The sequence below is a fragment of the Balaenoptera musculus genome, chromosome 10, assembly GCF_009873245.2.
Source record: "Balaenoptera musculus isolate JJ_BM4_2016_0621 chromosome 10, mBalMus1.pri.v3, whole genome shotgun sequence".
Classification (NCBI taxonomy): Eukaryota; Metazoa; Chordata; class Mammalia; order Artiodactyla; family Balaenopteridae; genus Balaenoptera; species Balaenoptera musculus.
This window is the reverse complement of record NC_045794.1, coordinates 103,905,068-103,920,113: the sequence shown is the minus strand read 5'-3', so window position 1 is coordinate 103,920,113 and position 15,046 is coordinate 103,905,068. Positions and strand designations below refer to the sequence as shown.

At 62.7% G+C, this 15,046-nt stretch overlaps 1 protein-coding gene across 10 annotated transcripts in view; it reads left to right on the top strand.

Moving 5' to 3' along the window:
• Window positions 1–303: 303 nt before the first annotated feature.
• BRD1 (bromodomain containing 1) overlaps window positions 304–15,046 on the top strand; it is a 36,673-nt gene continuing 21,930 nt past the window's right edge. For 6 of the 10 annotated variants that reach the window (XM_036865595.1, XM_036865593.1, XM_036865589.1 and 3 more), the window contains exons 1-2: window positions 5,343–6,720; window positions 14,449–14,605. In XM_036865595.1, the coding sequence (XP_036721490.1) occupies window positions 5,357–6,720; window positions 14,449–14,605 (1,521 nt within the window). In that variant the 5' untranslated portion in view covers window positions 5,343–5,356. Of the gene's footprint in view, window positions 660–2,230; window positions 2,339–2,688; window positions 3,952–5,342; window positions 6,721–14,448; window positions 14,606–15,046 lie in introns of those variants that run through there. The other 4 variants (XR_005021481.1, XR_005021480.1, XM_036865591.1 and 1 more) reach the window with 4 other exon arrangements.

Below are 15,046 nucleotides of genomic sequence, written 5' to 3'. Positions count from 1 at the left end.
TTTTCCAATTGCTGCATGCACGTGGGATTAAAACCTGGCCCCCTGCATGGCAGCGCAGAGTCTTACCCACTGGACCACCAGAGAAGTCCCTCTCTGACGGTTTTTAAGCTAGTCTCTTCATCGTTGGAATTCCAGAAGGCCACTATGACATGCCTTCACTCCTCCTGGGCGTCACTTCGTTTGGTGGAGAAGCCACCCTCTCTGCCTCTCTCCTGTTTCCTGTCTCTCTTCTTTCACAAGACGGCCTGCGGCTTCCTGGTTTGCATCTGCCTTGCCCGGGGTGGAGAAGGGTGCAGGCCCCGTGTGCTTGCTCTCCACTGACTCAGAGAGCAGACATCTGGAAGAGCAGAGACATACTTGCGGCTCCTGCATCTGGTGCAGACGTGGTTGGGGCCCGCTGCTGGGCCGGCCTCACCTCGGCCCAAGGATGTGTCTGGAGGTGGGACCTTGCTCAGGAACTTGACCACTGGGTGACCTTGGCTGGGTGACTCTTCAAGCCTTCACTTTGCAACTCGTACACTGGATGCACTGGGGCACAAGTTCTGGCCAGCAAAGGGCCCCCAGCTAGGACACTTGGGTGGACATGGCCAGCCTGCTCTCGATAGGGCGTTTGCTGGAAGAGCCTAAGCAGCGGAGCCTGCCCTGCCTGCCCACGTGGGGTAAGGTCTCACCAGCCCAGAAGGACCCAGCCCCTGCCTGGGGGGCATGTTCCTTCTCCTACCGAGGGGCCTCCCCTGGCTGTCGGGAAGGGGGGCACCTGCTGCTCCTTTTCCCCAGGGCTGGGCTCCTTCACGGCCACGGCACTAACCTCAAATCCTCACGGAAACCAAGGAAACCTCTAGGCTTCTCCCTCCTCCCAAAGCACTTCGGGACTAATCTCGGGATGAAAACTGTCATGAAACCTCTGAATTTTGGCGTTGAAGCAGAGGCCACAGTGGAAGCAGCCAGTGGCAGCGACCAAGACTCAGGTCTCTGAACTACTGCTGCGCAGGGGCCCTTTCTGTTTTACCTGCAGCCCAAGAGGGTGGTCCGGACCTAACGGCCCCACCCTAGGCCTGTAACTCCTGAAGGAGGAGTGCCAGCTGGGCCGCCCTGCAGCCCCCATTCCCCAGTGCTCCCCGCTGCTTCCCCCACCCCTACCAGCACCCGCTTCCTCTCCACCAGCGCCCGATCCTGCCCAGCACGGGCCCCTCAGGCTCCCCCTGACCCCATGGGGCGCCCACTCGGGTCTCCACCACGCTGTGGTCTGGGCTCCCTTTGCCCCACGCCCGGCACTCCCCCAGGTCCCACCAACACTCAGCCGGGCCTGCCCCATCCAGTGCCCCCTTTTCCCGCTCTGGCCCCCACCTCTTCATCCCCTCCCCACGGGCCTCCCCCCCGGCCCCTCCCCCGCCCGGCACCCCTTCAGATGCCTCCAGACCCGGTGTGCGGCACCCCTCCCCCAAATCCCGCGCCCCCTCAGGCGCGCCCCAGCCCCTCTGCCCAGCGCCCGCTGCCCTCTCCCTTGAACGCCGCGCCCCCTCCGATGATCTCCCAGCCTCGGGGTCCGGCGCCCCATCGCCCGCCCGGTGCCCCCCTCCCTTGAACCCCGCGCCCCCTCCGATGAGCCCCCAGCCCCGGGGTCCGGCGCCCCATCGCCCGGCCGGTGGCCCCTCTGCCCGACCGCCCCTCCCCCCAGGCCCTCCCCCCTCCCCTCCGCTCCCCTCCCCTCCCCTCCGTTCCCCTCCCCTCCCCTCCCCTCGCCTCCCCTCCCCTCCCCTCCCCTCGCCTCCCTCCCCTCCCTCCCCTCGCCTCCCTCCCCTCCCTCCCTCGCCTCCCCTCCCCTCGCCTCCCCTCCCCTCGCCTCCCCTCCCCTCCCCTCGCCTCCCCTCCCCTCCCCTCCCCTCGCCTCCCCTCCCCTCCCCCCACCCCCACCCCCCCCGGCGGCGGCCGCGCGTCATGGCGGCGGCGGGCGGGGCGCGTCTCGCACGCAGCGCGCCGGGCGGAGCGCTCGCCGCATTGTTTGCTTCGCTGGGGAGCAAGCGAGCCGGCCCGGGTGTCCGAGCAGCCCCGCGCCAGCGCCCCGTTCCCCTCGCCGTCGCCGTCGCCGCCGCCCGCCGGCCGGGCCCCCGCGCCGGGCCTCCGTCCGGCCCCGCCGCCCGCGCGAGCCGCCGCCCGAGAGCCTGCGGCCGCCGAGCCGAGCCGGGCCGGGCCGCCGCCGCCAGGAGCCCGCGCCCAGAGCGGCGGCGGGCCGGGCCTGCGCGGCCGTTGGCGGAGGAGCCGCGGGCGCCATTAGCGCCGCCTCGGCCGCGCCGGCCCCCGCGCCCGCCGCCCGGCTCCCGCGGCCGCGGCCCCGAAGGTGAGTGCGCCGGACGGGCCGGGGCCGGGGCCGCCGCCTCGCCGCCGCCTCGCCCGCCTCGCCCGCGGGCCGCCGCCGCCGGCCTCTCGGTGCTGGTGCCGCCGCCATGTTTGGCGGCCGCCGCGGCGGCGCATTGTCCGCGGGCGGCGGGCGGCAGGGCCGAGGGAGGCCGCGGTGTCAGGGCGGCGGCGGGGAGGCCGGGGGGCCGGAAAGGAGAGAGGCCGGCCGACGGGGAGGCCGGGCTGTCGAGGCGGGGAGGCCGGGCCGGGAGGCTGGAAGGCCGGGCCGGGCGGCCGGGTCGGGTGGGGAGGCTGGGCGGCCGGGAAGGAGGGAGGCCGGCCGGTGGGGAGGCCTGGAGGCCGGGTCGGGAGGCTGGAAGGCCGGGGAGGGAGGCCAGACCGGGAGGCTGGGCGACCGGGGAGGCCGACAGGGTGGGAGGCTAGGCTGGCGGGCGGGAAGCCGGACGGGGAGGGAGGCCGGGCTGTCTGGGCGCTGGGGCCCGTCCCGCCCGCCGCGCCTTCCGCCCGGCCGCCCGGCGAGACGGGAGCGGGCCGGGGTCTCGGGTCCGCCGGCTGAGCGTTTGCCCGAGGGTCGCGTATGTAACGGACGCGCTGGGCACGTTGAGCCCGGACGGGAAACTCCCGGTTCCCGGGCCGCGCTGGAAAGACTCGAGGGGCGCGCGGACCCGGGCCGCCGCCCCCTCCGCCCCCCTCCCGCGCTGAGAGCCGGTGGTGGACCCAGCGGCCTCCGGGGCCCTTTGGAAGAAGTAACTTGATTGAGGTGTAATTTACGGAGGACGCGCGCGCTGCGGGTGCGCAGTGGAGTTTTGACGAAAGGCCGCGCCCCCGTGGAGAAGGCGCCCACCGCCCGGGAAGGGTCGTGGGTGGAGGGCGCTGCGTGCACTCACCTGCGGGCCGGGAGCTGCCTTCCGTCCCGTTCCTGCACGAGGGTGTAAGTGGCTTGTCCAAAGCCAGGCGGGAAAGGCACTGATTGAGAAGGTGAGCCGGCCCTGGGTGCCGACTGCCTCTCTCGTGGCCACATGGCTTTTCAAGGTGCATTTATCAGAAGGGTCAGGAGAGGCTGCTGATGGCCTCCTCGTGGGAACGCTTGGGCCAAGTGTGGATGGAGCCCGAGGGCCAGAGATCGGGAAATGATGGGCGGGTGAGGTGGTCTGCAGAGTGACCAGCGCCTTCTTTCCTTGTCACCATCTAGCTTTCAAATTGCAGAGCTGCCATGGCCTTTTAAGTGCTGTGCTTCGCGTACTAAGTGTCCAGAGCTTCAGTGCCCTTCGGGAGAGTGTGGGTTTTGAAGGGCCAATTTTGGTTAGCGCTGTTGGTTCTCTGCTTTCGAGGAGAAAATTACACGTTCGCTTTGCATCTGCTGAGTAACCAACTGTCGCTTCTGCCCCACCCCAGTAAGGACCCCTGAAGCTGTGCGCTGTGCCCTGGCGCACCGGCGTCCCCTCTGTGCAGGCTGTGGTGCTGACCGTGGGGGGGCCGTGCCCCTCTCCCCCAGAAGGGATGGCGGGGCCAGGGCTAGCTGGGCAGCGGCTTGGCTGACCGCACAACAGGAGTCCAGGGCTGCGTGGGCCCCTGGAGACCCCTGAGATGCAGGTGAGCGACGGGTTGGCTGCTTATGCTGTTTTCCGTGCTCCTCTTTGTAGGGGATTCCTGTCAAATTTCACATAAAACGTGGATTTCTGTTTGGCAAAAGAGAAAACCACAATCTGAAGGGTCTGTCTTAAAAAGTGCATTTAGGGTCTGCTGGGATTTCCGCTCAGGCTTGAAAAAGCGAAGTCTGGAGACCAGGTGGGTCGCTGTGCGGGGGCGCCCCGTGCCGGCTCCTCGGGGTCACGTCCAGCGGTGGGCCTTGGGCTCCACCTTGGGATGTTGTCAGCCAGTCTCTTAAATATCACTCTGCCTCCTGTCAGTAAAATGTGGTCGTTTGGAGGGAGGAGGGGTCCTTGTCACAGTTCCTAAGGTGCCACCCTGCTTGGCAGGCAGTGGTCCAGGCTCAGGAGTCATCACACGAGTGAGACCGGTAGTGGACTCGGTCGGTGACAGACGGCAGACGTCTGAAAAGAGCAAATCCTCATAAGTCTCTGTGGCCCAAATTTTGGGCGCCTGAGCTTGTGCTGGCACCTGAGAACGGGGGGGCTGGGGGGGGCCTCTGCGGGTGGCGTGGGGGTCTTAGGGTGGTCCTTGCTGTGGCAGGAGGCGGGCCCGTCACCGTGGTCAAGCCAGCAGCTGAGAAGTGCTCCGAGGGGCAGGGCAGGTGGCTGGCCCGTGGGGGGTTTCGTGGTGGCCACTCCTGAGGCCCTGCAGAGGCTGGATGGAGGCCTCCCAGGGGTGAAGCCTGCCCCCAGGCCAGTACGGGGCTTGCCCCTTGAGCCCTGGTGTGGTTGGTGGCCCTGTGCCTCAACACGGTTGTGGAGGACGCGTTTGTCGAGAGGATGGACGGGGCTGTGGTCAGGCTGCTGAGGCTTCCGGGCTCCCTAGGGGTGCTGATGGGACTGCCACTTTGGGGCTCAGGGCTCTCTCCTGGGCAGCAGTAGGAGGGGAAGCCAGGGGCCAGAGCCTGCCGGGGTCCAGCCCTGTGTGTGCGCTGTCCTGGGCTCAGGGCTGCGACCCCTACTTGTGAGAGATGTGGCAGTCGGCTTGGTGACCTGTGGATCCAAGAAGGTGACCGGCGAACAGTGGGCGTCAGCATCCTGGAAGGACTTGTCATCGCGTGTGCCTCTGGGAGCCCCTCTTCACCGCCTGCCTTCTCCTCTGGTCCCGGGAGTCTCTGGGGAGGGGCAGCCTGGTGGCAACGGGCTGTTGAAGGTTGTTGAGATACCACTGTGAGTCCAGGGACGAGTGATTTTGGAAACCTCAGAGATAGGTTTGCCGGGAGTTTTGTTTCGATTTAGCACGAGGTGGTCAGGTCTGCCCAAGCGTACCTGGTGGCTTTCGCCTCTCGTGTTCTCTGTGTGGAGTTAACGTGTCCTCTGCGTCCGTTTCAGGGAGTCAGTACCAAATGAGGAGGAAAGGCCGAGGTCATCGCGCTGCAGCGAGGCACCCTTCCTCCCCCGGCAGCACTAAGCACTCCCCCACGCGAGAGACACTGACCTACGCGCAAGCGCAGAGGATGGTGGAGATCGAGATCGAGGGCCGCCTGCACAGGATCAGTATCTTCGACCCTCTGGAGATCATATTAGAAGATGACCTCACTGCTCAGGAGATGAGCGAGTGCAACAGCAACAAAGAGAACAGCGAGAGGCCGCCCGTGTGCTTAAGAACTAAGCGGCACAAGAACAACAGGGTCAAGAAGAAAAACGAAGCCCCGCCCGGCGCCCACGGCGCCCCCGCCTCGGCCGGCACGCTTCCCGAGCCCACGGTGCGCGTGGTGGAGTACAGCCCGCCGGCGGCGCCCCGGCGGCCGCCCGCGTACTACAAGTTCGTGGAGAAGTCGGCGGCGGAGCTGGACCACGAGGTGGAGTACGACATGGACGAGGAGGACTACGCCTGGCTGGAGATCGTCAATGAGCGGCGCAGGGGCGACTGCGTGGCCGCCGTGTCGCAGAGTGTGTTCGAGTTCCTGATGGACCGCTTCGAGAAGGCGTCGCACTGCGAGAAGCAGAAGCAGGGCGGGCAGCAGTGCCTGATCGACGAGGACGCCGTGTGCTGCGTGTGCATGGACGGCGAGTGCCAGAACAGCAACGCCATCCTCTTCTGCGACATGTGCAACCTGGCGGTGCACCAGGAGTGCTACGGCGTGCCCTACATCCCCGAGGGGCAGTGGCTCTGCCGCCACTGCCTGCAGTCCCGGGCCCGGCCGGCGGACTGCGTGCTCTGCCCCAACAAGGGCGGCGCCTTCAAGAAGACGGACGATGACCGCTGGGGCCACGTGGTGTGCGCCCTGTGGATCCCCGAGGTTGGCTTCGCCAATACCGTGTTCATCGAGCCCATCGACGGCGTGCGGAACATCCCCCCCGCCCGCTGGAAGCTGACGTGCTACCTCTGCAAGCAGAAGGGCGTGGGCGCCTGCATCCAGTGCCACAAGGCCAACTGCTACACCGCCTTCCACGTGACGTGCGCCCAGCGGGCCGGCCTCTACATGAAGATGGAGCCCGTGAAGGAACTGGCCGGCGGTGCTGCCACCTTCTCTGTCAGGAAGACTGCGTACTGTGACGTCCACACGCCCCCGGGCTGCACCCGGAGGCCCCTGAACATTTACGGGGACGTCGAGGTGAAGAACGGCGTCTGCCGGAAGGAGAGCTCAGCCAAAACGGTCAGGTCCACGTCCAAGGTCAGGAAGAAAGCCAAGAAAGCCAAGAAGACGCTCCGGGAGCCCTGTGCGGCCCTGCCGCCTGTGTGTGCGCCCTACATTCCCCCTCAGAGGTAAGCGTGGCGGGCCCGGGCCTGCTGGGAGGGCGCGCAGGGTCTGACCGCGTGCTGTCTGTGCGGCCCCGACGGTCCTCTCCAAGGTGGCCTCCTTCAGTCTCCGCTTCACGGGAGCATGGATGTTGCGAAAGACTTGAGTCTGTGAGACGGGGAAGTGTGTCTGGTTTCCTTGATGCCCGCGCGGGCCCGCGGCCACACTGACTGCAGGCGCCCCAGTCTGGGGCCCCGCGGCGCCCCAGAAGTTGTCATCTTTGACGCAATAGAACACCGTTCCTCACCCTGCTCCCTCCCCCAGATTCGGGAATCTTGTGGGATATTTAAGTTTGTTGGAAACTTAAGCCGCGTGGCTGGGTAAGGTTGACCCCGGGGCAGAGATCAGAGTGGGCTGACAGGAGCCACGAGGCGGGAGGTGCTGGCCTCCTTCCTGTCGTGGGACAGGCTTTCTGGTTTTCCCGACTGTTTCTCTCGTGGTGTCAGCATTGCCTGGTCAGTGTTGGGTTCTTTGCTTGGGGCCGTCCACGGTGGTGGGGTCAGGACCGCGCTGGCCACCCTCATCCCTGGACTCGTTTCCTCCTCTGCTTGTTCTTCTTGGTACTGACTTGTTCTTTTTATTTTGTTGTATTTAAGAACGCTCTTGTTTGGAATACGAGGTAAGTGGCTTGATGAATTTCTCACCGGGTGTGGTTTGGGAAAGACTCAAACACTTGCTTGAGCTTTGAGGAAGTAAAGCCCTGTGTGATAGGGCACGGGTCTTTAGAATAGTCTGGTTAAGAAAATAAAGCATCAGGCTGATGAAGGGAAGACGTAAGTGGGTGTCTGCTCCCGAGAGCAGTTCTGGGATGTTGTCAGGTCGTAAGATGTGGTGGGAACTGCTACTAAAGAAGTGTGGCCTTTTTTCCAGAATGAAATTTTTTTGTTTTTACAGAACGGTACCTGTGTTACAGAATCAGTAAATTCAAAGTGAATACAAAGTGCTTATCGTCCCTCTTATCCAGAGAAGGCTTCTGTTAAAATCAAGGTGTCTCTTTGCAAATAAGCCAGTCTCACTTTTAAAAGACAGTTTCACTTGGATTTCTACCTGTAGGTCAAAAAGTATAGGATTTGTATCAAGAGCGTCTATTTAAGAGCCGGAAATTTTCAGCTTTACTGAAATTGAAGTAAATGAAACAAAAAGTGTGATCTAATAAATTGAAAACCCAGAAGTCTGAGGTGCTGCCTTGTGTGTCCAGCCCCGCCTGGTTCCCTGCCCCAGGGTCTGCCAGCCCGTCCGCAGGAGAAAGCATTTGCGGTTGGGAAACGTGGGCACCTGGGGTCTGAGATGACCCGGTCTGAATGGAGAGGACTTGCTTTGGAGGAAACACTGCAGCTCAGGTGACGGCGCTGCTGGGCCATGCTCCGTCTTGTCCTTTCCTAATTTAGGAACAAACTGTTACTTCGGTTTGGAGCAGACGTAAACGACGTGCCTGGATGAGTGCTCGCGGCCACAGGCTTTGCTGTCAGTGTTGCCCGGAGTTTCCAGGAGATCCTGACATCAGACCACCCTGTGGGGTGTCGGGGCAGGTGCTGGGAGGCCCAGGCTCACAGCCACTGCTCTTGTCCCGAAGCTGTGGCCTGAGCTGCGGCTGGGCTGGTGGTCCCGTTCTTAGGACCCAGGCACAGTGGCGTGTAGATGGGAGTAAAGCTGGGTGCTCTCCACGGCCTTTGGCTCAGGACCCGTCTAGAGCTGCCACCAGGGTGGCGGGCATTCTGAGCGAGCTTGGGAGCCGGCCTGGGGCAGGAGGGCTGGAAGAGGGGCTTTGGAGATCTAAGAAGAGGAGGATTCCCCTTATTCCCTGCAGAGAGGAAGGAGGGTTGGCTGTGAGAAGGCTGGGGGTGTGTGGCAGGAGCTGTAAGCGCTTTTGTAGTTTGAGTGGTTTACAAGTTTTCAAGTAAGAAAAATAACTCAGATCAACTAATTTTGAGATCATAGTCTGTTCTCAACAAGAGGGAGATGGTTGGTTTAATTCGTTTTATCATTTAGTGTTTCTGAGCTACAAAGATTGCTTTTCTCGTCTCTCAGCAGTAGACTCCGGAACACAGATGTGGGTGTTCTGAGGCTTCGCCCACCTGTTGGAGGACTCGAGCCTGTGGTCAGGCCGGCTGGCCGGGGCCAGGAGTGGCGCGGGCACGTTGATGGGATGCTGTGCTCTGCCCTGGGTGGGTGGGTTGGGTCTGGCGGGGTCCTCGTGGCCACGCGGTCCCTTTGCCCGTGAGGGTCCAGCCTTTGGCGAGGAAGAGCCGCCCCCGAGCGGCTGTTCCAGTGGCGTGGAGCTGTGCCCGCCTGTCTGTGCCTCCCCTCCTGCACCTGTTCTCCAATCAGAATGATTCTTTTCCCAGCCCAGAAGCAACACGTTTAAAGTTGGGAAGATACGAAAAGTCAGGGCTAAAGAAGAGAGGACAGGCCTGTGTTCTCCCTTTTCTGGCCTGTGCTCGTGCTGCTCTGTTTCTGTCAAGCGTTGCCGTTTCCTCGAGTAGCTGCTCCTCTGATCGGATCCTCTCTGCTTCTTCGTCCATTTCATCTGCTTCGTGGGGGGAAGGGAGGGGCCCGTGGAGGTGGGCACCGGGGAGGGGCCAGGCCAGGTGAAGGGACTCGTGGAGTTGGAGCCTCCTGGGTCCCTTGGGGTAACTAACCTGGTCACTCCGCGCTCTGGTTGCGCTCTGGGTGTCCCGGAGTATCTGGGGCCTCGCGGGAGGAGCGTCCGGCCTGGCCTGGCGGGTCCTCGTTGACGTGCGGGTTCCTGCCTGTTGAGCTGTTACCGGAGTGTGTGGTGAGGGTGGGGCATCTGCGTCACGGCTCTGTCCCCGTGAGGGTGCCGCTGGGGCGCCAGGTGAGGACGGCTGGAGAGCGGGTGCTTGGGAGCCATTGGGCAGACAAGTTGAATGCCTGTTGAGCGGAACAGCAAGAAGTTTGCACTTGAGTTTTGTATGTCTCTTTTCATGTTTCTGGCAGTTAAGTTTATTACGTTTTATGGAAGTTCTCACGGGTCATGGCCTGGGGAAATGGGGGAAGCCTTTCAGCCCCTGCAGGTGGGAGCCTGGCTCTGGGCGCCCTGTGCACGTGGGCGCCACCTCTGCTCCGTGGGCGCCGCCGGGCAGCCCTCCCGCCCGCCTGCCCGGGTCCTCGGGGGAGGGCTGTTTAAGGAGCGACTCCTGGAGAGAAGCCTGACAGACCTAGCCAGAAGTCAGAAGTGCAGGTCGTGAAACGCACGCGGTGTGGAGAAGCCGGGCCGCGTGTCCTGCTCCTCCAGGTGTCCTTCCAGGTGTCCCTTCCGGTCACGTCGGGCGAGCCCAGTGGAGGTGGCCTTGGCGGCTCTTGCCACCTGACGGGGGGCCGTGCAGCGTGTTTCCCCAGAGCTACTCTGAGTGTTCTAGTTCTGACCTTCCTGTGGCCTTGTTGCTTTCCTTGGTTTTGAGCTGGCGAGTGGGGGACTGGCGTCTCGCCGGGCAGGTCCCCCCGTCCGGGCTGCCGGCTCCGGGCTCTGCACCTGCGAGGGCCTTCCTGGGGCGAGGCAGGGAGCGTGGGAGCGCAGGGATGGCGCGTCCCAGAGCGGATATGTTTTGACCAGAGAGCTGACGTGAAAAAAAGTAAAAAAGAGCGCAGGGGAGGAATCTGGATGCTTCACGATGTGTCTCCGCTGCGTTGCGGGCTCTTCCGACGCGTTTCAGTCTCAGGGATTCCTGTGCGCGTAGGACTGAAGTGAGTGCTGAGCGTGGTGCCGTGGGCCGCGCCCCGTGTCCCTCGGGCGTGTGGACCCCTGGCCCGTGTCCTGCTCGCTTTCCCCCCGCCCCCGGCTCCCTCCTCCTGGTGGGAGCCGCGAGGGCCCTGCCTGGTGGTCTCTGCTGGGACCGGCCCGGCGTCCCCCCCCTGCTCAGCAGGCCTGCTGTGCGCACACCTCCCGCAGCCGGGCATCCCGGGCGCACAGAGCAGGCCCGGCCCACGGGGAGGGTCTGCCGAGGTCATGGGACCTGGCAGTTTCTGGTCACGTTCACTGTATCTGCTTCCACAGAGGTGGGGCAGACATGCATTGAAGTTTTCTTTCATCCTAGCACTTGGAGTCGCTGCCTGGAGTGGATGGTGGGACGGATCTTGGTGCTTTGGGCACCCTTCTCCTCCATGGCACAGAGACCGGCATTGCATCTCGTCTTGTCTTCATTTCAGTTTCAGTTTTTTGTTCAGAGATAACTTCAAATCTATAAAATGTTGCAAAAGTCGAAAAAACCCCCCACCCAAACGCTCTTCACCCAGAGTCCCTTCTTGCTAATAACCCGATTACCCTCTTGGGGGTGGTTTCCACGCGCCCCTGCGTGTCTCCCGGGGGGGGCCGGCCTCCCCTGGAGCCTTCCTGCCTCCAGTCGGGAACAGTCCCGCTCAGCCTCCTTTGATTTGGGCATCCCCAGATCTCTGTGTCTCCTGCGACAGGCCTTCGCGGCTCACAGAGGTGTGCCTGGGACTGCGGGGCCCCTGCGTCCCCACCTGAAGGCAGCGACGTCCCCTGCTCCTTGGTGACCGAGGTGTCACCAGTGCTTCTACCAGGTGATTTCTGCTCTTGATTTTTCTGGCGTCGGATCCGGGGCCCGGGGGCCCCTGGAGGCGACGGCTCCTCTCCACGTGGCCTGTCCCTCTTCTCTTCCTGGCCTTCCTCCCCGCAAGGGCTGGAAGGGAGCCTCCACCTCAGCGGGGTCCTTCTCTCCCCGCCGTCGTGGACCGGGAGGTGTGGTTGTCAGAGGGGTCTGCCCGGTGGGCCTGGGCACTGAGGTGGGCAGCTCAAGAGGGGTTTCTCAGGAAAGGAGGCTCTGCCCAGCTGGCTGTCACTGTCAACCTGCTTAGTAGCCGAGGGGAGGCCCCTGGGGCAGTCGGCCGCCTGGCCTTGGCTGTGGCCGTGGCCATGGGTGCTGGTGAGGTCTGGCTGGGAGGTGTGGATGCGGTCCTGGGGCTCCTGCCTCTGGTCCATGTGGTCGGGCAGGGGGCACCCCTGGAGCCAGCGTGGCCCAGAACCACTTCACTCCAGAGGCAGACTCCGGGCTCTTCAGGTCTGGCGGGTGGACTTCACTCCTGTGCCCCGACCTCCGTCCAAGCTGTTTTGAAAGTGTGCGGTGCCCGTTGTGGAGACCCAGCTGGCTAAGAAGGTGTTGAGAAGGGAGGGTGGACCCGGCTCCCCGCAGACGCCGGCGGGGCGGCCCAGGCGCTCCTCCAGGGTCTGTGCATGTCAGGTGGGGATGGCTTTTAATGCCATTTTTCCCTGTTTTTCATGACTTTTATATAAAAACTTTAAAAACAAAAAACTAGATAGTAACATTGATTTATCAAATGTAGCAAGAAAAAAAAACATTAAATGACCACTTGCTTTTGGGACCCCTCCTGTCCCATTAGCCCACCACTGGTCAGTCACAGCAACCACTCGTTGTAAATGGGGGTGGGTTCCTCTGGGGCCTGGTTTTCTGGTTTTCCTGTCCTGGGGGGCTCGCAGTCTGGTGTGGGCTTGGGCGATGCCCTTGAATGCAGTGCCAGCACACCAGAGTCAGTCCCAGCGCCCCCGGAGGTGGGTCTCTCTCTTCACGGGCTCAGCCTGTGGGTGGCACGGGGTTTGGTTGTGCTCATCACGTGTCTTTTCCTCAGCTTATCTTCTCATTCTTTTTTTTGTGGCTGCGTTGGGTCTTCGTTGCTGCGTGTGGGCTTTCTCTAGTTGCGGTGAGCGGGGGCTACTCTTCGTTGCGGTGCACGGGCTTCTCATTGTGGTGGCTTCTCTTGTTGCGGATCACGGGCTCTAGGTGCGCAGGCTTCAGTAGCTGTGGCTCGTGGCCTCAGTAGTTGTGGCTCGTGGGCTCTAGAGCGCAGGCTCAGTAGTTGTGGTGCACAGGCTTAGTTGCTCTGCAGCATGTGGGATCTTCCCGGACCGGGGCTCGAACCCGTGTCCCCTGCATTGACAGGCGGATTCTTAACCACTGCGCCACCAGGGAAGTCCCATTTGTTTCTTTACTAGTCTTTTCAGAGAATAAGGTTCTGGTATTGTTGAGATTTTCTTGTGTGTTCTTGTTTCCTGTTTCATGATTTTTTGCTCTTTGTCTTTTTTCCCCTGGCTTTATTGAGATTTAATTGACACGTGACATTGTAAGTTTAAGGTGTACAGTGCGATGATTCGAGTCGCTTATACGTTGTGAGTGTTTGCAGGGTAAAGTCAGTTCGCTCATCCTTCATCTGCCATAGTCACTGTTGCTATGGTGGGGAGAACATGAAAGCTCCCCTCAGCAGCTTTCCAGGGTGCTACGCGGCCTTGGGGGCAGTTGCCGCCACCTGCGTGCGGTCCTGGGACCTTCCTCTCTTGTCTTTTCCTGACTTCTTCAGTTGGGTTGCTCAGCACATTACGAGTCAGCCTTTTATCTGTGCTGCCCCATTTGACCGTTGCAATAACTGAGCGCGTGTTAGAACACACGTCTGCGTGTGTAGAGACCCCTGAGCTCTGTGCATTAAGATGCATGCGCTTTGCTGCTCCTCTGTTAAGCCGCTGTCAAAAAGGTGAAAACAGCCCCCAACAGAAGGGCGCCTCCGAGGTGCCCAGGGTGAACACAGCCCGTCCGCAGACGAGGAGCCCTGGGGTCCCCGGTGCCTTCTGCTGGAGCCGTCGTGGGGCAGCAGACGTGCTCTGGCCGTCGCTGGCGGGCGTTCCAGCCTTGCCTCTGGTAGCACCGTGTGACCAGGTGTGCCGGGTGGGTGGGCCTGTGGGCACGCTGGGGCTTGGGCTCTGCGTCTGCCCGGCTGCTCTCGCTGACCCCTGGCCTGTGCTTGGTGTGGAGCTGCCCCCTCGGTGGGTCTCCCCTGGGCACCCCGGGCAGGGCTGCCCTGTGTGGCGCGTGGCCTTTGGCCCCGAGGCTCGAGCCGCAGCCGCTTCCTTAAAGAGAAGGACCGCCGTGGGTCTGGACGCGGCAGAGCCGAGGGTGTCGGCACAGTTCTGTGCACGTCAGGATCGTGCTTTCCAAAAAATGTGCTCTTGAAATTCCTTAACTTCTGACCTGAAACGTTGATGTGTGGTGCACAGCGGGGAGGCCTCGTTGTTCTGTCGAGGTTTAGTTCTCGGCTGCCTCGGTCGTCTTCCTGAGGCGTTTCAGCAGCAGGGGTGATGGCAGGGACCGGGAAGCTGTCCCGCTGACCTCCAAGGGTTTTACGCCGTCTTCGCGTCCCCTCGTGCAAGTTACAAATCCTTCACGCTTTGCAGTCCTTGGCAGGGTGGAGTTTTGCAGGCGGCTTGGGGACGCTCACGGTCCTTTTGGTGAAGGGTAGCCGCCGCCCGCCGCTGCTTCTGCCTCCACTTATGCCATCGCTTTCCCTCTTGAGGGGACCCGGGCGCCACGGCCCCCCACCCCGTGAGAGTGGGCGACTCCGCAGGGTCGGCCACACCTGGTGAAGGTCGGTGCGTGTGGATGCGCGACTCAGAGAAAGCGGAAACACCCAGGGCCCCACCTGTATTTCTTCTTAGACGTGTGCCCCGAGGGCCGATGGAGTGACCACGGGTGGACGCAGCCTGCGGGTAGGCGGAGAACCGGGCGGCAGTGGTGGCCGTGAGGGCGCCGCCGCCGAGAGGTGCGGTGGCCGCACGCGGTGTGTTAACAGTGACGCTGCGGTTTCTCGTTTCCACGATGAGAGCGCGCCCGTGTCTTGCTCTACAGCTAATGAGTTTTTCCATGTTCTAGATTAAACAGGATTGCGAATCAGGTGGCCATTCAGCGGAAGAAGCAGTTTGTTGAGCGCGCCCACAGCTACTGGCTCCTCAAAAGGCTGTCGAGGAACGGGGCCCCCCTGCTGCGCAGACTGCAGTCCAGCCTGCAGTCCCACAGGAGCTCGCAGCAGGTACGTGCCCGCCCCCCCCCCCCCGGGGCCCCTCAGCCTCTTTCCTGACCCTGCACGCGGGGCTGCCTGCCGGGGGTGGGGCGGCAAGGGACGGGGGCGCCGTGCGGGAGCAATGTAACTCGGGGGCACACCGAGGGCGACGAGGGCCAAGACGAGTAGGGGGGAGCAGAGGACAAAACCAGACTAGCGCTCACGTCTTAGCGGTTGATCTGCGTTCATAGACCCATTTGGTGTTCTAGAGCGTTTCTCTGAAAGGATGGATTTAGAAAGGAAGAGGTCGACTCTGTGAGATGCCCCAAAACAAACAAGGGTTGGCTGCCTGTTTGTGCTGAGGGGCGCAGCCTCCTAGACGCGGGCGCACAGCAGGGGCCCCCCTCCCGACCGGTTCCTGTTGGATCGCTGTGGCTCCCGCCGCACCCTGAAGGCTCTGCCGTCTGTCCC